The sequence below is a fragment of the Polypterus senegalus genome, chromosome 15, assembly GCF_016835505.1.
Source record: "Polypterus senegalus isolate Bchr_013 chromosome 15, ASM1683550v1, whole genome shotgun sequence".
In the NCBI taxonomy this organism is placed as follows: domain Eukaryota; kingdom Metazoa; phylum Chordata; class Cladistia; order Polypteriformes; family Polypteridae; genus Polypterus; species Polypterus senegalus.
In genome coordinates this window covers 105,313,027-105,338,026 of record NC_053168.1, presented here as the reverse complement: position 1 = coordinate 105,338,026, position 25,000 = coordinate 105,313,027, and the positions used below count along the sequence as shown (strand labels likewise).

Genomic DNA, 25,000 nt, shown 5'->3' with positions numbered 1-25,000 from the left:
TCCAGGACTCTCCATTTCTTCTTTTCAGCCAATCTTTGGTTGATTTACTAGTATGTTTTGGGTCATTGTCATGTTGCATGGTCCAGTTCCGCTTCAGCTTTAATTTTCTAACTGATGGTCTCACATGTTCTTCAAGCACCTTCTGATACACAGTAGAATTCATCGTGGATTCTATGATGGTGAGCTGACCAGGTCCTGCTGCAGCAAAGCAGCCCCAAACCATGACACTTCCACCTCCATGCTTCACAGTTGGTATGAGGTTCTTTTCTTGGAATGCTGTGTTTGGTTTCGCCAAACATGTCCTCTGCTGTTGTGTCCAAATAATTCAATTTTGGACTCATCTGTCCAAAGAACATTATTCCAGAAGTCCTGGTCTTTGTCAACTTTATCTCTGGCAAATGTCAGTCTGGCCTCGATGTTTCTCTTGGAAAGCAAAGGTTTCCTCCTTGCACACCTCCCATGCAAGTTAAACTTGTACAGTCTCTTTCTGATTGTAGAGGCATGTACTTCTACATCAACAGTAGCCAGAGCCTGCTGTAGTTCTCGAGATGACACTTTAGGGTTTTTGGAGACCTCTTTTAGCATCTTGCGGTCTGCTCTTGGGGTGAACTTGCTGGGGCGACCAGTCCTGGGCATGTTGGCAGTTGTTTTGAAAGCCCTCCACTTGTAGACTATCTTCCGGACAGTGGAATGGCTGATTTCAAAATCTTTTGAGATCTTTTTAAATCCCTTCCCAGACTCATAGGCTGCTACAATCTTTTCTGAAGTCCTCTGACAGCTCTTTTGTTCTCACCATGGTGCTCACTCTCACTTCAACAGTCAGGAGCACACCAAACTAAATGTCTGAGGTTTAAATAGGGCAAGCCTCATTCAACATGCAGAGTAACGATCTACTAATTATGTGCACCTGGTGTGATATACCTGTGTGAGATCTGAGCCAATTTAAGAGGGAATACATGTGAGGGTGTCCTATCTTTTCCTCAGTTAGAATAGGCATTTTTGTAGAATGACATTTACAGAAGATCTTGAAAAGACTTTTCTTCAGTTTTCTTTGTTTAGTTGGATTACTTTAATCTCTCTGTATTGTTGAAACGGAGATGAAATAACCATTTATTAAAAATGTTACAAAAACCACATGCTTTCAAAGGGTGTCCTAATGTTTTCACATGACTGTATGTATGTATGTATATATGTGTATATGTATAGATATGTATATATATATATATATATATATGTTTATGTGTGTGTAAATATATATATATATATATATATATATATATATATATATATATATATATATATATATATATATATATGACAACAACACTCATCACTCACAACAGTGACAAAACAATTACATTGACAATCAGGTTACGTTATTTTCAAAATGTTTCCTTTTCTTTTTCATTGCTTCTTTAACACACTACTTCTCCTTTCTTTGACCTTGTATTTACTTAACATATACACATATACATATATACATATACATACATATACATACATATACATATATATACATATACATACATATATATACATATATATATATATATATATATATATACATATACATACATACATATATACATATATATATATACATACATATATATACAGATATATATACATATATATATATATACATACATATATAATAAAACCATCATTTAAAACTGCATTTGTGTTTACTTGTGTTATATTTGACTAATGGTTAAATGTGTTTGATGATCAGAAACAATTTGTGTGAGAAACATGCCCTCACTCACTGACTCATCACTAATTCTCCAACTTCCCGTGGGTGGAAGGCTGAAATTTGGCAGGTTCATTCCTTACAGCTTCCTTACAAAAGTTGGGCAGGTTTTATATCGAAATTCTACGCTGAATGGTCATAACTGGAAGCAGTTTTTCCATTTACTGTAATGGAGATGAGCTTCAACGCCGTGGGGCGGAGTTTCGTGTGACATCATCACGCCCACGTAATCACGCAGTACATAGAAAACCAGGAAGAGCTTAAAAAGCGCTTTAAGAAAACATGCATTATATAATTGAGAAGGCAGCTAAACAATAAGAAGCGAAAGTGACATATACAACCATATTCATGAGTTCTGCTACTGAAACAAAGCACGATGTAAACCTACACTTTAAATTAAGTTCATAGACAGGCTGCGCTGGCGCTTGTAATTTAGTGCCTGCCCATATAAGGCCATCCGTCAGCGCAATCCAATAGCAAACTGCCACGGGTAAATATTCACGGGTGAAGGACTGTGCTTATGGAGAGGAAGATGAGATGGTCAGGGTGGTGTTTGACACAAACTCAGAAAGTTTTAAGTGCCAGGACTAAGGTAACATTAAATACAGCCATGGACATAGCACGAGATGGCACCAGCACAGCTGGGAACCTTCGATGCATGTACACCGAGCGGCTCACGGAACTGACGAGTGCACAGATAAAAGGCAACAGTTCCAAAGAGCTGAACAAAACCGAATTACACAATTGAAAAGGCAGCAAAAATATGAAGCGCCTGATAAGCATATTCATAAATCCAGCTACTGCGGAAACAAAGCACACGGTGGAAAAAGTCAATGTCCCGCTAAAGGAAGACAGTGTAAAACCCGCGCATGCAGTGTGTCAGGTCTCAGATAAAGAAGAAGACGAGCTGTTTATTGATGCAGTAAGAAACGAATCGATGAATGAAACCTGTCATCTTTACAACGATTGACAAACACGGAATGTAACTTGAACACAACACATCCTACAAATACTAACCTGATTGAAAGAAATAATGATAATCAAATCCTTGATGACAGCAACACTCAGTAACACTCACAAAACAAATACTGTATATTGACAGTCATGTTACGCTATTTTTAAAATGTTCCCTTTTCTTTTCTACCTTTTTAACACACTATCTGGTATATATATATATATATATATATATATATATATATATATATATATATATATATATATATATATATATATATATATATATATATATATATATATATATATGCGATACGCGGGTATATATATATATCCCGCTTCTACATACTCAATAATGGATACTTTATTCGCCATCAATGATTGTTTTGGTAAAGCCATACTCAGTGTATTCATTAGATGAACGGTAAAAAGTAAGAGCGAGGAGGATGACTCATTGAGGCATGCAGGCTGTAGTGCTGGCCAACTCTATCTGAATTGCGCGATCACATTTGAAAAACATATCTTTTCAAGTTCTATTTAGTCCATATGTGTCAAACTCAAGGGTCATGGGCCACATCCGCCCGGCGTAATTATATCCGCCCGCAGATCATTTTATATACTGTATTATTGTTATTAAAGCCTGGGTATATGAAGCGCTGGTAACACAATAAACTACAGATCCCATAATGCAAGCGCTTCAGCTGCCTTGCATCAGGGTAACCTGAATGCAATTCAGAAGATACAGAAAACAGCATAATTAAATAAGAATCTGACACTTCAGCGGACGCTTTAACCCGTGCACAATCACAAAGTGATTTCAAGTGAAGCTGCTTTTATGGGAGACACAAATGCACCAGTTCACCTTGCCCCACTTTCCCTGTTGCCAAGTACTGTTAAACCAAGTCGTCACTACGGTGTTCCCAAATACGCACTTTGCTGATAAACTGAGCGCACTGCGCACTGAGTTTGCATGGCGCTTTGGTGACTTTGATGAACAAAAAAAGTCCGTCTACATGCGGCTCGAACCTTGTGCATGTTTGGTAGCACATATCTGTGTGAGAAGCTCTTCTCAGTGATAAAGACTAACAAAACAGCACACAGGAGTCAGCCTCACTGATGAGCACCTGCAATCCATCCTGAGAATCTCCACAACACAGAACCTCACAGCAAACAGAAACGAACCTGTGGCCAAAAAGATGCCAGGCGTCCAGCTCTAAAATGACATATGAGCAAAGACAACTGAATGATTTGATTTGTTATTGCACGTAAGAGCGGAGTCAACCGCTTTAACAAACAGCGTATTGCACTGATAATGTAAATAGCTGTGTGTGTATATATGTAGATATGTATGTATATGTATATATATGTTTATATATGTGTGTGTATGTATGTATATGTGTGTATATGTATAGATATGTATATATATATATATATATATGTGTTGTATGTGTGTGTGTAAACATATATATATATATATATATATGACAACAACACTCATCACTCACAACAGTGACAAAACAATTACATTGACAATCAGGTTACGTTATTTTCAAAATGTTTTCTTTTCATTGCTTTATTTAACACACTTCTCCCGTAAGCTGGTATTTTGCTAGTATACACATATACATATATATATATATACACATACATATATATATATATATATATATATATATATATATACATATATATATATATATATATATATACACATACATATATACACATACACACATACATATATACACATACATATATATATACACATACATATATATATACACATACATACATATATATACATACATATATAATAAAAACCATCATTTAAAAACTGCATTTTGTGTTTACTTGTGTTATATTTGACTAATGGTTAAATGTGTTTGATGATCAGAAACATTTTGTGTGACAAACATGCAAAAGAATAAGAAATCAGGAAGGGGCAAATAGTTATATTCACACCACTATATATATATATATATATATATATATATATATAGATATAGATATAGATATAGATATATAGATAGATAGATAGATAGATGCTTGCCTTTATTTTTATCTATTTCAGATGCAAAATGCAACATACAATATACACCTAGTAATTCTTGAAATGCAAAGCAACTTTAGAAAATTCTGTCAGAATCGAACCTGAATGTATGCATTATTCCAGCACCAGGACTCAAAATAGCTTAATTCTTATAGTTAAAGGTAACATGACAGATTTGTACAAATACTGCTCCTATCAGATTTCTATAAGTTTCATTTGCTCCCACATGGAAAATAAACTATTTCACCCACATACTATAATTATTTTCCTGTTACCATTTACACTTGAACCTGCTTAATTTATAGCTATTTCAGACTAAGGCTGCGTCATATGCTCGTACCAAAAAAAACATTTTTTTAAAATGGTATGGTACCAGCAGTTTGGTATTTTCGGTACCAAAAGTAAAAGTAGTGCTCAGATTTTCATTCTTCTGCTCTTTGTAACATTGTATTGAAATACTGCAGACAAGAGGTCGTCGTGCATGTGTATGCGCGAATTACACTTACTTAAATGCTTGCCTTAGTGGTAAGCATGCCAAAACAGTATCCATTGAGAAGGGTGGTTAGATTTTGAAAGTGGCAGGGATATAATCAAAACTTGACAACTTCATTTTTCCATGGCTCTTTATTAATTTTGTTAATCAACAATTTGATTATTTTAAATGTTTTAGTTTACATTAATTTTGTTTTTAGCGTACTGACATCTGAAGTAGAAATGAAGACTGCTACATGCATTCTAACCTAGAAGTCCCGAGACAAAATCTCAAGACAATTTTTGGGGATTCTATAAATATCACTCAGACTGCTAATTCATTAATGTATTTTTTTAAACAATATTAAATCAATCAACTCCGACTGTATTGTTGAAAAAATCATAAAAATATTCACTCGCATGTGCCTGATAACACCACCTTATATCCCAACCACACTATAAGCCGGACTCAACTACCGCCTGAAAGGGAAAGCGGGAATGCAGTCAGGAGTGGAATGGAACCTGAGGAGGAGAAAGAGGGTGGAAGTGGACTGACAACGGGATGGAATTTTGTCAGGACTGGCAGGAAATAAGGCATGGAGGCTCGCTGTAGACTCTGTGGGACAATCCCTCTAAAACATGCCTCTCATTGATGTGCTTTAGAATTCAAACATTAACTTGTAGAAAGGCAGGGAGACATTAATGTAGCACAACAGGGTTATCCGTTATTTACTTCATTACTGGTTCTGAAGCCTGAAAGCTGGAATCAATACCAAAGTCAAAATTTTGATACTGATCCAGCCACATCACAGACTGCTAAATTTAAAAGGACAAGTTTGTGACATCATTTTAAATCACACGAACAGTAACAGTACAGCATATATATATATATATTATACACAATATATATATATATATATATATTATACACACACACAGTGGAGGAAATAATTATTTGACCCCTCACTGATTTTGTTTTCAATGGTAGGTTTATTTCAACAGTGGCAGATTGCACATCAAAAGGAAAATCGAAAAAATAACTTTAAATAAAAGATAGAAATTGATTTGCATTTCATTGAGGGAAATAAGTTTTTGAACCCTCTAACAAAAAAAGACTTAATACTTAGTGGAAAAACCCTTGTTTGCAAGCACAGAGGTCAAACGTTTCTTGTAATTGATGACCAAGTTTGCGCACATTTTAGGAGGAATGTTGGTCCACTCCTCTTTGCAGATCATCTCTAAATCCCTAAGGTTTCGAGGCTGTCTCTGTGCTACTCTGAGCTTGAGCTCCCTCCATAGGTTTTCTATTGGATTAAGGTCCGGAGACTGACTAGGCCACTCCATGACCTTAATGTGCTTCTTCTTGAGCCACTCCTTTGTTGCCTTTGCTGTATGTTTTGGGTCATTGTCGTGCTGGAACACCCATCCACGACCCATTTTCAGTTTCCTGGCAGAGGGAAGGAGATTGTCGCTCAGGATTTCACGATACATGGCTCCGTCCATTTTCCCGTTAATGCGATTAAGTTGTCCTGTGCCCTTAGCAGAAAAACACCCCCAAAGCAAAATGTTTCCACCCCCATGCTTGACAGTGGGGACGGTGTTTTGGGGTCATAGGCAGCATTTTTCTTCCTCCAAACACAGCGAGTTGAGTTAATGCCAAAGAGCTCTATTTTGGTCTCATCAGACCACAGCACCTTCTCCCAGTCACTCTCTGAATCATTCAGGTGTTCATTGGCAAACTTCAGACGGGCCTGCACATGTGCCTTCTTGAGCAGGGGACCTTGCGAGCCCTGCAGGATTTTAATCCATTGCGTGTAATGTGTTTCCAATGGTTTTCTTGGTGACTGTGGTCCCTGCTAATTTGAGGTCATTAACTAACTCCTCCCGTGTAGTTCTAGGATTCTTTTTCACCTTTCTCAGAACCATTGACACCCACGAGGTGAGATCTTGCGTGGAGCCCCAGAGCGAGGTCGATTGATGGTCATTTTGTGCTCCTTCCATTTTGAACAATCGCACCAACAGTTGTCACCTTCTCTCCCAGCTTCTTGCTAATGGTTTTGTAGCCCATTCCAGCCTTGTGCAGGTCTACAATTTTGTCTCTGACATCCTTGGACAGCTCTTTGGTCTTTCCCATGTTGTAGAGTGTGGAGTCTGCTTGATTGATTGATTCTGTGGACAGGTGTCTTTTATACAGGTGACTAGTTAAGACAGGTGTCCTTAATGAGGGTGACTAATTGAGTAGAAGTGTCTAACCACTCTGTGGGAGCCAGAACTCTTAATGGTTGGTAGGGGTTCAAAACTTATTTCCCTCAATGAAATGCAAATCAATTTCTATCTTTTATTTAAAGTTATTTTTCGATTTTCCTTTTGATGTGCAATCTGCCACTGTTGAAATAAACCTACCATTGAAATGATACTGTTCTGAGACTTTTCATTTCTTTGTCATTGGACAAACTTACAAAATCAGTGAGGGGTCAAATAATTATTTCCTCCACTGTATATATATATATATATATATATATATATATATATATATATATATATATATATATATATATATATATATATATATATATATATATATATATATATATATATGTATATATATATATATATATATATATATATATATATATATATATATATAAACTTTACTAAGAATACAATTTCCCATGAAATAGGTGAGTTTTCATTGTCTTTTCACCTTGACCGACTCCAGCAATGATCACTGAGTTGGCACACTTCTCCCTGGTTATGGGTGTCTTGTGTGGCATGAGCTCCAGAAGGAAAAATCCTTCAATATCCCAGAAGACAGTTGCCATGACTTTGCCTGCAGATTTTGGGATGGGAGATGACTTGTGCTTCCACTGCATTGACTCCATATTTGACTCAGGAACTCTGTAATAGACCCAAGTCTCATCTCCAGTCACCAAACGATGAAAAAAAATTTACTTGGTCTTCACACAACATCTCCAAGTTCTCCTGACAGCACTCGAGCCTCATGGTCTTTTGACATGGCATCAGCATTCTTGGAAACCATCTTGCACTGACCCTTGACATGCCCAACTTTTCATTATTTATTTTACAAACTGGACCGGTCAAAATGCCCATTTCTTCAGGAAACCTTAGTTCGTCTGTCTGACAAAATTAAATCCTTGACTTTCTTGAACATTTCTGTGGAATCTGCTTGCACAGGCTGTCCAGTTTGAGGGTCATTTTCAATGGCCCCTTTACCTCACTTAAACTGCTTGCTCAAAAATTTTACTTTGTAAGAAAATGGGGCAGACTCACCATAAACTGCAGTCATGTGTTCATGGATCTCCTTTGGCTTTTTCCCTTCTGTTGTGACATTTTATCATTGAACATTGCTCCATATCTAGCAATTTCTTACTTGATTCGCATAAGGACTCTACTAACATCCTGTCTCTTGGAATGTTAGACTCGCACTGAACCACAAGTGTGCATGAGTAACTTTGAGACGTGTCACAACCTGTCCAGACTTGTTTCAACATGCTTGCTACTTTCTTTCACACTCAAATTATTGAACACCCATTGTAATTTCACAGTAACAATGGTCAATAACCAAGTGTAATTTTTAATTTGTAATTTAAATGAAGAGCCTAATTCAATGTTGCCAAAGCGCATTTGAGTTGCTAAAAGTAACACATGGTTACATGCTAACCTATTATGAGATTTCAGTGTACATCTTAACTCTTTAATAACAGTTATTCAGGATATCTTTATAACATTTATGTTGGTGAAGATGAAGAGCATCTAAAAGCTCAAAGTAGTATCTGCAGCACTGAAATTATATTTAATGACACAGAGCATTAAGTAACCTAAGCCTCTAGTCATAGCGTGAACAAGTTTTGTTCCACACTTACTCAGTAGTATTGATCAGTAAAGAACTATCATTAAAGAGATAGACTCACCGCTTCTTTTTCCCTATCCATGATCGTTTCCAGTTCTTCAAAGTGTCTCAACTTGATCTCAAGTTTCTTCATCTGAGTCTCCACAAGCAAAGCTACAAGAGACTTTATCTTCCGTTCCTCCACTGCAGCCAAATGCTAAAGCAGGAGAACAAAAACAAGCTGTGTAAGCTTTGGGAATAAAGGCATATTTTCCCTGCAACACTAACCTGGTTTGTTCAGGCATATACCTTGGCTTTAGTGGCTGCTGAAGCAAGAGCAGCAGCAGCAGCTGTGGCAATATTTCCCTCCTCTAATTCAGGCTCCAGTTTCTTCTTACCAGACTCCCAATCACTGTCCCTGCTTGTATCCAAATTCTCTTTTTCTTCCTCTTTATCTTTCTCTGTACCTGAGAAAAAAACAACAAATCTATCTAAATGGAACAACTGATTTAAAAGACCACTGTAATAAAGTTTCAAAAACAGAGCTACCAAGTATACATATATCCACAAAAATGAACATCTGGTAACATAAAACATGACCTAAATGAAGAGTTTAAACTACAATGGTTACTTGTAACAAAGGAGATGAAACTTTTATACGCTTACTGACTACCAGTTCTACACTTCTTGTACTTGCAGGTACGCAAAACATAACCAAGTCCCCGAGTTCTTCATTCACTTAACATATTGCTTACTGTGAACCAGAGCTCAGTAGACAATATATGCAAACAGTGGCTTCATTTCAGCCTAAGCTTCAGCAATTGTTTTGTGACACCATGCCTAGGTGTCTCTCAGGTGGAAAACAAAGACAAAATGGCAACATTCCTAAATTTTTCTGAACTCCCATCTTACACAACATACTAAATACTGCTCTTCCAAAATTCTGTTCTGAAATGCAGTTCTTGTGTATTTGAGAAGTGGCAAGACAATCTAAAAAAATCAAAAAACAAAATTCTCTAATGAAAACAAATTTTGAAGTACACATTTTCATTTGCCAGCCTCAGCAGACCCCCCCCCTCCCCCACCCCGTGACCCTGTAGTTAGGATATAGCGGGTTGGATAATGGATGGATGGATGTTTGACTGAATTTTTATTCTAGTTAGAATTCTGACCTGTTAGTCTATACAGAGAAGTGTAAAAACGGTCTTTCGTTGTCTTATAACTCAATCTCAACAAGAGGACATTTCTGTCTGCACTAGTATTCTATGAATTAAATAGTTTGCACTACATAAACAGTGCCTGTCAGATGTTTGACCTGACTGTACCTGTTGTACTCTCATCTGGTGCATCTGCATCCTCTTTCTCAGACTCTGGCTGCTCGTTCTTAAGACGTTCTTGTGGCTTCTCTGACGGATCACTTGGCTTTTCTGCATCTTCCTTGCTTTCTGCCTAAACATCAAAATAAGGTATGGAGTTTAGATCCGAGTAAAAATGCTCTAGACCAAGTCCCATATAATAAGTTAAGGCCACCAGGAGTGACCAAGAAACTTTCCAATAAGTTTGCAAACAAAAATTCATCTTTTTGACTGTCAAAACCAGTTTGAATGCCATATTTTAATAGAATCAAATCACCTTTTATATTTTACAGGGTAAACTCTAAAGGAAAAATGTAGCACACTTAGATACTCCAAATAGTTTGAGATGTTCAAAGGCAACATTTACAAGCTACAAGATAGAAACGGTAGAATGGAAAGAAAAGGAAACCTCAGGTGTTTCTCATTCACCTTTTCAGATTCTGGTCCGTCTGATTCAGTTTCCATTTTTTCAGGATCTGAGATTTCTGAGAGGGGGAAGAAAAAATGAAGGAAATGAGTCATTTAAATTGGGAGGCACTCAAGACAGATCATTGTCAAAGCAGCCATCAAAAACTCCACCTGATGTTTCAGGTTTGGGGAATAAAGTTAAAACACAGGAATCCCACTCAAATAATGACAGAACATAGCAAAAATAGAAAATCACTATCCCATTTGTGTTACATGCTCTGAATTTATTAACGCAAGTGAAATCTACCTCAATCTACCTATTCTTTTTTTTCATATCTAAGATGCTCTCTCTCAGCAGGAATGCAAATGCTCCTTCATACATCCTATATATAAAGCCACGTATAGAGTAACAGTTATTGATGGGTTAATTTAAAATTTAAACAACAAATTTGTGATTATTTTTTTTTAATTGTTCTAAAATTCTTAGAAATATGAAAATGGCTCAGTTTTACCATAAGCAAGTTAAACATTTCTGAAATAACAGAATACACAGTATATACACCAGCAAGTAAAAAGCTCACTCTAGTGCTATATCATTTACTTTTTCTGGTGATTCCACTGACAAAGCAACACCATCTGCTCCTTTATTCTAAACTTCTTTGCCTTTGTCAAAAAATTAAAAATGCTGTATGAATTTTATCCTAGCAAGTAGTGCAGTCACAGTTGTCACAAATTTGCCAAGCATTATTACAGTTCATCTTCCGTACTTTCATAAAATGTACAAGGTTTCATCTGAAAGGTACCGATACATATGCACTGACATCTGTATCTGTATGTTATATTGTGTGCTCACTTTTCTCATGCAATCATAACACCACCATTTAAAAAAACAACACTTTGAGGTGCCAGAAATGGATATTGCGTCAGTTCTGTTGAAGGTTCCAGAGACCCAATTATGTAAAAACTGTGTACTAATATTGCTACAATTCTGAAAAATAAAGGATTTATTCTTCTAGTCAAGTTAAAAATTTCAGCAGGGACTTCAAACATCAGTGACATGTTTAGAGTGATGTTTGTTAACTATGCACTGTTAGGAGTGGGAGATTTAAGTACATCTTAACCTGTTTTTAGAAGCATGAATTAATTCTTTTTTTGAATTTTTACTTCAATTCTGTGGAATGTCACCTATGACTGGGACTTGCCAGAAGAACAACTTGATTGTGTTTGATCAATAATCCCTTCCCAAAAGACTACAAATTTTACTTGTGGTGCATTGGATTTTTTTTTAATTATACTGTCTAGTGTCACAGGAGAACAAAACAGCATTAATAAAAATAAACTGCTGTGACATTTTGATGTACAATTGATGCTGTTCAGTGACAACTGAACAGACACCCACCAAACACGAGTATAAGAGGATATAGGTCTATCCTGCTCAAAAATGACAAGTGCAATCCAGCAGCAGAAACAGGGACACAAAGCTCATTTTCCAAAAATATTCCAAAATGTAAGGACTGAAAAATATGATAAACAATACAGCCCTCTAGTGGGAGAAAAAAAGGTGATTTTTAGCACAGTAAAAAGTCCTAAAATAAAAACCTTTTAATACCTATACTGTAGCTTTTATTTGCTGTTTGGAAATTCACATTTTCCTGTATGTATTGTATGAATGAATTGCTTGTGCGCATCATTCCCTTGTTCATTGTAATTATCAAGTCTGTTTATATTTAATGGTTATGGAAATACTCTGAAAAGCTGGACAGAATTATGTCAGAAGTTCAACTTTTTATCATACATTTTAATGGCCAACATCTTATTTAATGATGTCCCAAACTTTAGGTGCTTTGAAAGTTTAGCAGCATGTTTTTATATACTGTACTCAATTCTAAAGGTGGCTTCACTAGTATGTATTTGGTATTACAAATAAATGGCACATGTTAATTAAGGAGGGAAAAAAGTAGATTTAACATTTTCTCTTTTTCATTAGAAAGCTTTCTTCTTGTTGAAGCAAACTTTGGTTGACTGACAGGAACATTTCCAAAGAATGTGTGGAGCAATGTCATTTGGTGTTATTTCGACACAAAATTCTCATGCACGATTTCACATGCAGTTTCTATTTGATTACATAATACATTAACAGTCCTTAAAGTCCTCCAGTAAGATAAAGGAGAAAGAATCATGTTAAACAACAACACTAGTGGCAAGGAATTTTGGAACACAACCTGCTCTCTCTCACTGGACCGAAAGCTGTCAGTTTTATTGATATTACAGAACAACAAAAGCTATTCAAAATGAGGGGTGTTGGTGAAAAGAAAAAAATAAAATAAAAAAACAAAGTAACTTATTGGAGACATTTGAATTTTGCAGGATCAAAATGTAAAACATACTATGTGGAGGAAGAGGAACAGGTGGATTATATCCTATACAAGAGGGTTTGACTCTAGGAGATTGGACACTAAGTGTAGTTAGGCAGCACAAGATGGTGGTCTATAGGATGACGTTGGCGATCAAGAAGAGAAGGAGAAATAAGGGCAGAGCCAGGGATCAAAAGGTGGAAACTGAAGCGGTAAAACTTTAAGGTGGAGTTCAGGCAGGAGGTAAGACAGGAAACTAAGTGACAGTGAAGAGTTACCAGAGAGCTGGGCAACTATGGCAAAAGAGACAGCTAGACAGGTGCTTGGTGCAACATCTGGACAGAGAAAGGAGGAGAAAGAAACCTGGTGGTGGAAAGGGAAAGTACAGGAGAGTATAAAGAGGAAGAGGTTGGCGAAGACGTAGGATAGTCAGAGAGATGAAAAAGAAGACAGGAGTAAGGTGAAGAAAGGGGTGGCGAAGGCTAAAGATATGGAGCATGAGGAGTTGCACGAGAGGTTGGACAACTAAGGAGGGAGAAAAGGAGCTGTACTGAGGGGCTTTAACAGAGGGGCTGAGTTGAGAAAGATGAGCAGCAGGTTAGCGTAATAAGGATAATCAAGGAAATGTACTGTGTGTAGTAGATGGAAAGAGTACTATGAGAGGTTGATAAATGAAAAGAAAGTGAACCAGAAAGTATAATGGATTAGCAAGGAAGAAGTAAGGACAGATGGGAAGGCTGAGGTACAGATGACATACCTGTTGAAGCATGGAGGTGTTTAGGAGAGACAGCAGTGCAGTTTTTAACCAGACTGTTTAATGCAGTTTTGGAAATTGAGAGGATGCCTGAGGAGTGGAGAAGAAGAGTACTGGTAAAAATCTTTAAGAATAAGGGTGATGTGCAGAACTGAAGTAACTACAGAGGGAAAAATTGGTGAGATTACATGAGGGATCGGCTCTGAACCCTTCATTTGCAATGGTGATAGACAGGTTTGACAGATGAGATTAGACAGGAGTCTCCATGGGCTATGATGTTTGCAGATGACACTGTAATCTGTAACAAGAGTAGGGAGCAGGTTGAGGAGACCTCAGAGAAGTGAAGATATGCTCTAGAGGGGAGAGGAATAAATGTCAGTAGGATAAAGACCAAATATGTCTTCATATGTACACAGTATTTTACATACTGCAAGACAAAAACGTAGCAACTCCACTGACCATTGAAAAAAGACCGCCTACTAATGAAAACGTTCGATTTCGAACACATGATTTAAATGCTGCGACTGCGTGATTTAAATGGCAGGTGTTGTTGATTTGTGAAAAAAACACTAATGTGTACATGGAGCTCAGGAAAAATGAAATCTAAAGATCGTTAATTATAGGGGTGACATTTTCTTGATTTGCCGAAAACTTAAGATGTGGCATACTGTGTTTTTTCCATAGTTGGTGAGAGATGCTGGGTGTACTGGAAGAAGGATGCTAGGGATAGAGCCGATGGCAATAAAAAAAAGAGGAATGCCTAAAAGGGGGTTTATAGATGTGGTGACAGAGGACATTCAGGTGATGGCTGTGACAGAGCAAGATGCAGAGGACAGGAAAATATGGGAACAGATTGCTCCACTGTGGCAAAGCCTAAATGGAGTAGCCTAAATAAGAAAAGAAACTAACACATACTTTAGTATACAAAACCTTGAACATGAATGCGACAGTCTTGGTTACAATGTACTGGAGAACTTTCATGACAATACTTGCATTCTGAATTCAATCAGGTTAAGTTTCTGTGTGAAAACCAAAATAAGCCCAAACACTCAGTTTAAAATGAACTCACCAGGCTCAAATCAAAGTTTTTCTCAAAATTCCTTCAGTTATGCTAATCAGTCTTCTTGCACAATTACCATAATGGATTAAAAAAAACAACAACTTTACAGCCTTAAAATGCACTACGTTTTACAGAATCATTGTAAAATCACTGTTCATTGTAAAATACAATACTACACTGCATTTATTTTTTACCCAGTTAAAAGTAACGTTTTAGTGATAAATCTATAAGCTCAATCACTAGCAACACCATAACTTAATCTGTTAATTTAATTCAATATGTGCATGCAACACACACTGAACAAAGTATAACTGCTAATGTATAGTAAGTTATCTAGAATACTTGAGGTGCCCATCAGGAATCAAATGAAGTGACCCTGTTAAAGGTAAACAACTGTATCCCAAAAATGAATAAGCTCAGATTTACATGTGCTGAAGTAACTAATCATATGCAGCATGGCAATTAGTGTTTGAATGGAGGAGAATCTGAATTATTAAACAAAAGTGGAGAAGAGTGAACTTCTGTTATGCATATGAGAGCTTCATAAGCTCACTAGACAAGAAACCAGAAAGAGTGACAATTAATGTTGGTCAACACCACAGGACAGCCATTAGTCCTCTTATAACTAAGCTATGTTTCTAACACTGAATCTGGTTGTGTTTCAAAAGCAAAATAAAAATGAAATCAATAAATGAACTATAATGATTAAGGCAGCAGAGTGGCACAGCAGTTAGTACTATTGCCTCAGAGCAGCACAGTCTGGGGTTCAAATCCTGCATTACATTTGTAAAATCTGTATATTGTTCCCGCATCAATGTCGGTTTCCCACACATCCAAAAAGGACAGCATGTCAGATAAAGATAATGGACAACTACAAAGTGTTTCCTGGAAAAAACCTAGACTGACATCTAAGACTTGTTCACACAATGCTTTTCATTATTAATAAATTTGAAAACCTTTCTAAAAACATGTTTGCACTTTGTTATTAAGTACAGACTGAAGGACTTTGACAATGTAAAACTAAATGTGCAACAGAATAAAGTGTCCAGAAGATGTAGAGGTCTAAATACTTTCTGAAGCCACTGTATGTTTATGTCATGTTTTTGGGTTAATTTGACTTTTCACTATGCTACAGCAAAGAATGACATTAATGTAAGGCATATAATTGACTTGCACTGTCATGTAACTTACTCCAGCAGAATACAATGTAGTACTCTCTTCAGGTCTAGCTGATCAGAGTATGTGAAGGCTAATTTAAAATTAAATCTACAATACAATAAAGTTTGTAGACATTGAAGGGGTCTAAATGCACTGAATTCTGATCAATAGAGAGAAGCATATTAGTTCTGTAATATTCAATGCAATACTGAAGTTTCCATTTAGACTACACTCAAAGTGTAGGTACAGAGACATTACAACTGATACTTGTTTAACTAGTAAACTTTCAGATAGCTAAAGGGAAACAATACCTCCAAATAAACCACCATACCAAGTATTTGTTTAATATACTGAAGGTTAATATAACTGCCATATTACTAGTACGGAAGGCAAAGTGTACTCTGTTTAAATATGATAAAGCCTACGTTTTGTGAACATCTCCTTGATTTACATTATTTGTGTTATGTGGTAATTGTGTGTAGCATACCATTTTTTTCTGGCTCTTCAGGGGCAGTACCCGCAATCCCACTGCTCTCTAGTCCAAATGCTGGGTCCACCTTGCCTGTGGTCTTTGCAGCTTCCTGCACCTTCTTCACATGAGCCTCTACCAGCTCTGCAGGAACTTCTTCACGCACCCGAGAAAACTCCTCTGAAAGTAAAGAGAATAATCATAAAACATTATCAGTAGTACAGATAAAATTACCTGCATGCTTCACATACATCATTTTTCTGACACTGCTCTATTATTTTTAAGTTTGCAAGTGCTGACAAACAAAAGGGGAATGAAAACCAGACACTTACCAAGTGCAGCTTTTGCAGCGGCGGCTGCCACACGTGGGTCCACTACAGAAGCAAGGAAGGCTACGGTGCTCATCACAGGGTTTCCTGACTGACTGAAAGGTACAGGCTGGTAGGCTAGGGGTCCCAGGGAAGCATCTGAATTTTCTAGATAGGGGTCTTCAATAGGAAGCCTCAGGAAGTGCAGAATGCACTCATCCTGTGTGCGGCTGCCAACATGCTCAGATACCTTGTTCCAGTCATCCTTGTACATCTCAAGAGCCTGGTAGCAGCAAATTTCAGAATACAATTAAGTAACAGCAACAGTCAGCAGTTGTCCCAAAAAATATTAAAGCTGGCATAATATAACATTTAATTGCAAACTGCACAGAAAGCCCACACAAAAATAATGTCTTTTTCTGCTGACCAAAGGTAAAATTAAAAAGTTAAGCACTCAAAAAAACACCCCACGTAAAAGCCTAGGTATGTCAAATATATACCACTCCTCATGCAAGAAACTTGTCTTGAGTGAAAATATCAAAAACCTGTACTGATTATGAACCTGACAGCATAGAAGACCACTCTGGATACTATGTTCAAAAATGTATCCAATTTAAATGCATACTTTGGTCACTGGATAAAGCATTTCTTTCATCCAATATTAGATTAATTTTGTTGCTAGAAACACAAAGTTGTCGTCATGTGACAAAAATACCACTAACTACTAGGCTGTGCACAACAGGTGACTAAGTTTTCAGACAGACAAAACCATATGACAAAAATGTCAAAAATGTTTGGAGATTTTTCAGACAAAGGATGTTTCAAGATAAAATAATTATACATGATAATAATTGTACTGAATGGTAGAGACGTGTTAAATGTTAGTTTGCAAATGCAATTGAGAATTTCACTTTATACTGTACAAATTACAATGATTCTATAAACATATAGAAGACGCACTTAGATCTGTCAGGTGACATTGTATAAATGAAGTCCACGAAGCCTATGAATTGTTCCAGATATTTAAAGCAATGCTGTTAAAAATCATTTTGTTTTGGGTTTAACTACATTCTTAGCACAACAAGAAAAAAGGTTAAAATTCTCATTAAGTCCAACAGAAGTCAAATAATATCCCAAAGAAAGAGAATCCGAAAACTCCTAATGAATATAAAACCTCTCAGACGATCACAAGATCAAGTCAAAAGATAGGATAAAGATATTTCAATCATGATCGTTCCAAAGGATCCTGAAGAGTGACTGAAACTATGTAATAAGACTACAGATTACCAGCTTGTGTGTTACAACAGTTACAAAAACGCTATTCAGTGGACAACAATTTAAGAATCAGCAAAGCTGCAAACACAGGTACAATTTTTACTTACAGTCATGTTAAAGTGGCAGTGTTTAAGGCAATATTAAGTAAAACACAACCTTAACTTAATAAATACCTACCTCCAGTAAAAGTAAAGTTTCCTGTTCAGTCCACTCACGTCCAGCACTGGCTCCTTTACTCTGTTATTATAAAGAGAATTAAAAAAAAAAAAAAAAGACATCCATCATAAGGTAAAAAATAAATTTTAATGCCCTAGGGATGAACAAGCTGAACCAATGATACACAAATAAAGACACAAAAAGGAAAAACGGAATCGTATTTGTACATATCATGGCCAAAATAAGTAACACTTTAGTAAACACCACTTAAAAATTAGCCAAAATTTAAAACTAAAATGAAATCGCTGACAGCATACATGTAACAGCAGCCACAGTGTGTGTGTATTTTTATATATACAGTGGTGTGAAAAACTATTTGCCCCATTTCTTATTCTTTTGCATGCTTGTCACACAAAATGTTTCTGATCAAACACATTTAACCATTATTCAAATATAACACAAGTAAAAACAAAATGCAGTTTTTAAATGATGCTTTTTATTATTTAGGGAGAAAAAATCCAAACCTACATGGTCCTGTGTGAAAAAGTAATTGCCCCTGAACCTAATAACTGGTTGGGCCACCCTTAGCAGCAATAACTGCAATCAAGCGTTTGCGATAACTTGAAATGAGTCTTTTACAGCTCTGGAGTAATTTTGGCCCACTCATCTTTGCAGAATTGTTGTAATTCAGCTTTATTTGAGGGTTTTCTAGCATGAACCACCTTTTTAAGGTCATGCCATAGCATCTCAATTGGATTCAGGTCAGGACTTTGACTAGGCCACTCCAAAGTCTTCATTTTGTTTTTCTTCAGCCATTCAGAGGTGGATTTGCTGGTGTGTTTTGGGTCATTGTCCTGTTGCAGCACCCAAGATCGCTTCAGCTTGAGTTGACGAACAGATGGCCGGACATTCTCCTTCAGGATTTTTGGTAGACAGTAGAATTCATGGTTCCATCTATCACAGCAAGCCTTCCAGGTCCTGAAGCAGCAAAACAACCCCAGACCATCACACTACCACCACCATATTTTACTGTTGGTATGATGTTCTTTTTCTGAAATGCTGTGTTCCTTTTACGCCAGATGTAACGGGACATTTGCCTTCCAAAAGTTCAACTTTTGTCTCATCAGTCCACAAGGTATTTTCCCAAAAGTCTTGGCAATCATTGAGATGTTTCTTAGCAAAATTGAGATGAGCCCTAATGTTCTTTTGCTTAACAGTGGTTTGCGTCTTGGAAATCTGCCATGCAGGCCGTTTTTGCCCAGTCTCTTTCTTATGGTGGAGTCGTGAACACTGACCTTAATTGAGGCAAGTGGGGCCTTCAGTTCTTTAGGCGTTGTCCTGGGGTCTTTTGTGACCTCTTGGATGAGTCGTCTCTGCGCTCTTGGGGCAATTTTGGTCGCCCGGCCACTCCTGGGAAGGTTCACCACTGTTCCATGTTTTTGCCATTTGTGGATAATGGCTCTCACTGTGGTTCGCTGGAGTCCCAAAGCTTTAGAAATGGCTTTATAACCTTTACCAGACTGATAGATCTCAATTACTTCTGTTCTCATTTGTTCCTGAATTTCTTTGGATCTTGGCATGATGTCTAGCTTTTGAGGTGCTTTTGGTCTACTTCTCTGTGTCAGGCAGCTCCTATTTAAGTGATTTCTTGATTGAAACAGGTGTGGCAGTAATCAGGCCTGGGGGTGGCTACGGAAATTGAACTCAGGTGTGATACACCAGAGTTAGGTTATTTTTTAACAAGGGGGCAATTACTTTTTCACACAGGGCCATGTAGGTTTGGATTTTTTTTTCTCCCTAAATAATAAAAACCATCATTTAAAAACTGCATTTTGTGTTTACTTGTGTTATATTTGACTAATGGGTAAATGTGTTTGATGATCAGAAACATTTTGTGTGACAAACATGCAAAAGAACAAGAAATCAGGAAGGGGGCAAATAGTTTTTCATTTATATATATAAATAAACAAACAGAAAAAACAAAACATGAATGGCATTATTATAATGCTACAGTCTCTTAACAGATATTTATACTTGGATGAAAGCATATTTTATATTCATGTCATCTCTCACCTTGTTCAGAGTTTTCTTGGAGTATATATCTGTGCGTAATCCAAAGTTCTGCAGGTCTGTAGGCTTCTCTTTTGCTTTCTCAGGAAAGTTTAACATTTGCTGTGATGCAGGGACCTATAATCAAAAGGGGAAATACAACTAAAATGAAGAATCCTATGTACCCTCGATTATATCTGTGATTAGTCATTTCCTATTCACTACAGAGTTCCAATTGTACAATTTATTTTTCTACCTCTATTTGAATCTCTGTAAAATATGTTAAGACGTAATCTTAAATAAAAAGCATTTTTTGCCCCAAAAACTTCATATACTTTTTAACAAAACAAAGTGATCAATCTTCTAGTATGAATTCTCTCTCTCTCTCTCTGTGATTGCTTGTAAAATACCCTGGTTTTAACACACAAACTAAGCAGTCATTTCTTCTACACTTCACCACTGAACAGGTAGTTTTCACCCTTTAATGTCTGACAGTTAGCTCCCACTTGCACAGGTCCCAAACATTAAGATGTTAAATCTTACCTATTAAGCTCTATTTGTAAACATTTTTTACTCTGGTATTTACTTTGTCACTACACACCAAATTACCTTTTTGTTATTTATATCTACCCATCATATATTTCTTATGAGTGTATAAAATTTGTGGTTTCCTTATCTTTCTTTACAAAATGTAATGTGTTCCAGCATAATATTCAATTTAATTCAGTTAATTTCTACATAAACCTCCATCATGAGGGCAAGTGTGAAAAGTATTCAGGTAAAATGAATTACCAATTATTTAAGTACATATTCTGACACAGATTTGTCACATACATCTACTCCTTTAACGCAAAAGTTTTACTGGGATGGCAGATATGTCTGGTACTGCATATGTCAGTTATTGTCCCTAGAGGGTGCATCTGAACCAACCTAAAATGTTGTAAAATAGAAATCTATTCCTTAATACCAGAGTTCCCCTGGGTCACTAACTTTGTATGTGTGATACCTCAGTATCAGTCAGTCAGACACTATATATATTCTTGTACTAGTTGGCTATTGCTTAGGGTTTCATATAAGCATTGCAACTTGCATTGTGCCTCAAACTATGCATTTATGTAGAGTGAGCTCTGTATTAGCAAAAGCATTAATGAATATCATTCATTTGCATTAAGCAAACTTGACCACCATCAGCAACAATAATCTGTCAGTAGTAAATTATATCAACAATTTCTGGAAGCAGCAATAGTTTTTCCACCTCCATTACTTTGGCCTCATGTCCCCTGCCCTGTGTAATTCTGTAGGATTAGCTGACATCTCTACAGTGTACAACTCTAGAATAAGCATGATTTATGCCTGCCAGGTTCATGATTAGTATTTTTGAACTCCACAACAAAAATACACAGAACTTTTTCAACAGAAACACTTTCTTACATGTTAATTAAAAAAAGTATCAAATAAAATATTACAGAAATTTAGCTTCTGTTTGCGCTACTGAGATGTGTGTCTTGTTAATGACTAACAGTTATGAAATCAATAAAAAAAGGGTACAATATCAACTTTGAAGCACAGTCAAAATTTGCATCCCTAATAACTATTGCTATGAATTGAAACAGACAATGGTAATCATCCCTAAGTGACATTTTAAATGGTTTTTTGGGTCAAAGACCAAATTAATTCACGTCTGTTCTAAGAGCAAATGGGTAGGAACACTTGCAATTATGCAAAAATACTTAATAAAGTGCCCAAACAGTATATAATAACTTGACTGAGCACTAATCATACACACCTGTGGTGCTCGATGGTGAAGTGGTACTAAACCTGATGGTGTGTCCGCTAGCACATTAAAATGAGGTGTAGGTGGGGGACCCATTGGGAGAGGACGACTGTCAGTATCCACCTGGTAGTTGATTAGTCCCCATTGTTCCAAGAATGCATGGACCCTGTTGTACAAGACAAAAAGTATGGTCAGTTTAGTTAACCTCTCTCTTTCTCTCATATACACACACACGCATACGCATATACACATATATACACATTGTAACGCACATACGATCAGGAGACAACTAAAGGGCCTGAACAATAGTAATTCCAGGCCTGACCAGGGGTGGCAGGGTGCACCAATTCTCTCTCTCAATTCCTTACAGACCATTCTTGAAAAATCCCAGTTCCGGCCATAATGACATCACTTCCTATCCTTGCATTTAAATGCTGTCCTGAGTTTCCAAGTGGGGGGCTTCGTCAAGACCCGATATAGGCTCCACTAAATAGGATTTTCCGGGCTAGTAGAAATAGAAAGGAAGAGTGTGGAGAAGACACACAGGAGTGGGCTGGTTTCTGTGGGACTTAACAGGGACTTAACCATACTCTCTCAGAGGAGAGAGCTGTCCACCCCACTGGGGCTGAGGTCCCAGATAAAAGTGGGGCATCCCCAGACCAGCAGGAGAGGAAAATAAGGGCATAGAACTTCAGCCCAGGGAGGTTGACCCGGGGACAAGCTTATGACCTCTGGGAAATAGTGGTCTCTTGGCTAAGGCCATTTGAATGCACCACTCTCCAAATTGCCCAGAAAGATGCCCGTCTTAATTTTCTCCCCAATCATCTCACCCAGCAGGTCTGGGGAGATTTCATAAATATGGACGAGCTAATCAAGCTTGTTGAAACAACCCTGACAGCCTCACAATCTGAGAGAGCACAACTGTTCTTTAGAGGACACCATGGGAGCTGTGACGACCCACACAATCTGCCTTCTCTATACAAACCGGAGCCTGTGTCGATGTCCCCAGATCCGCGGGCGCACAACTTACTTAGGGATAAGGCGGAATGTAAGTGAAGAGAGAGGGATGGATTGTGTGCACTTTTCTAACCCACTGTCGGTGTCCCATAGGGGAGTAGTAATCCTCAAAGGGCTTTAAGTTGAAGCCCTCTTCGATTCTGGCAGCAACATCTCCATTGTTGATCGCCGGTATGTACTGCCATGACAGTGGAAAAAAAATAAAGACCAGTATAACTTGTGTACATGGAGATATCTGGCACTATAAAACCGCCCGACGTTTTAACAGCTAGGGAGGATTGTTGAAAAAGATCTTCGTAGCAAGTCCTCCCAAATCCACCTTTTGCTGTGATTCTGGGGCAGGACTGGTCTAATATTAAAAGCGGTGTAGTACTGAACTCTCCCAGATCTAAATTAGGCCTAGTAACAGGAATAATACGTCTCAGGTTGTCTCCACGCCATGTAATCTGCTGGCAGAGAGAGAGGTGGGTGGCCAAGAGGAGGATGGGGAAGTCCTTGGTCTGTCGCAGGCTGGTATGTCATTAGATCGTGCCTTGACAGATCAGGATGATTCCCCGCCCCCATGAGGTCAGATCAGATCCACTCTCTGAAATAAGTTTCCAATTTAGAGAAACACCGGTTTCATTTAAAAGGGAGCAATGGAATGACAACATCCTAATATTTGCAAAGAATGCAATAGTGTTCGTCAACGGCCAACGCACACATCAACCCATGCCACAGGGACCCCATTTTGTTATAGAAAATGATTTATTATACCGGGTTGCCAAGCATGAAGGGGAGGAACGGAAGTTGTTGCTAAACCCACGAACCTACCGGCGGCAGGTCTGTGAATTAGCACATGCCCACCTCCTAGGTGGCCATTTGGGCCCCGAAAAGACATTGGAGCGTATCAAGCTCTGATTTTATTGGCTGGGAATTAACAAGGAGGTTCGTCGTTTTTGTATCTCTCGTCCAGAGTGCCAACTGCAGCAAATTCCTAGGAGGCACCGTGCTCCTCTCATTCCCCTTCCCTTAACTGTTGTCCCATTTGAAAGAATTGGGGGGTCAATATAGTGGGACCCCTGGAGCCTTCAGCACGAGGACATAAATACATATTAGTCCTTGAAGATTATGCGACCCAATATCTAAAAGCTGTTCAGTTGCGCTAAGCTACTTCCAAAGTTATTCCTCGGGAACTAGTAGGAGTCTGTGTGAGGCAGTATCCCTAAGGAAGTCCTTACAGATCAAGGGATTCACTTTACCTCGGAGACGTTCAGGGAAACTGCCAAGTTACTTAAAATAAAGCACTTAAGGACCGCGGTGTATCATCCTCAAACCGATGGTCTAGTCGAGGTTTAAACAAACTCTCAAACAAATGCTTCGCAAGTTGGTCTGCGGGGACAGGAGGAATTGGGATCAGCTCCTCCCCCTCGTTCTCTTTGCCTATAGGGAAGTCCCTCAAGCCTCGACGGGGTTCTCGCCCTTTGAATTATCATATGAACGACAACCCTGGAGTATATTGGATAATTTAAAAGGCTGGGAAGGAGAGGCCCTTCCCTCGATTAATATATTAAACTATATTGCGCAGTTACAAAATAGATTTGGGAAAACTAAAAGATCACACAGAGAAGGCACAAGCAGCACAAGTGCACTATTATGACCGCGGCACAACACTCTGAGAATTCCAGCTGGGGGATTGTGTCATGGTGTTGGTTCCCAGCTCTCATTCTGAACTGCTATCCCATTGGCAAAGACCATACAAAGTCAAGGAGATGAAAGGGCTTGTCGACGATGTGGTGAAACAGCCCA

The 25,000-nt window shown here is 37.7% G+C and overlaps 1 protein-coding gene across 3 annotated transcripts in view; it reads right to left on the bottom strand.

Moving 5' to 3' along the window:
* smarcc1a (SWI/SNF related, matrix associated, actin dependent regulator of chromatin, subfamily c, member 1a) overlaps nucleotides 1-25,000 on the bottom strand; it is a 111,128-nt gene that overhangs the window by 8,284 nt on the left and 77,844 nt on the right. For 2 of the 3 annotated variants that reach the window (XM_039737713.1, XM_039737714.1), the window contains exons 17-26: nucleotides 22,208-22,361; nucleotides 20,446-20,559; nucleotides 18,394-18,453; nucleotides 16,966-17,224; nucleotides 16,652-16,813; nucleotides 13,950-14,036; nucleotides 10,860-10,915; nucleotides 10,401-10,524; nucleotides 9,385-9,542; nucleotides 9,158-9,292 (exon numbers count right to left, since the gene is read on the bottom strand). In XM_039737713.1, coding sequence (XP_039593647.1) covers nucleotides 9,158-9,292; nucleotides 9,385-9,542; nucleotides 10,401-10,524; nucleotides 10,860-10,915; nucleotides 13,950-14,036; nucleotides 16,652-16,813; nucleotides 16,966-17,224; nucleotides 18,394-18,453; nucleotides 20,446-20,559; nucleotides 22,208-22,361 — 1,309 coding nt within the window. The remainder of the gene's footprint in view (nucleotides 1-9,157; nucleotides 9,293-9,384; nucleotides 9,543-10,400; nucleotides 10,525-10,859; nucleotides 10,916-13,949; nucleotides 14,037-16,651; nucleotides 16,814-16,965; nucleotides 17,225-18,393; nucleotides 18,454-20,445; nucleotides 20,560-22,207; nucleotides 22,362-25,000) is intronic. The other variant, XM_039737715.1, reaches the window with a different exon arrangement.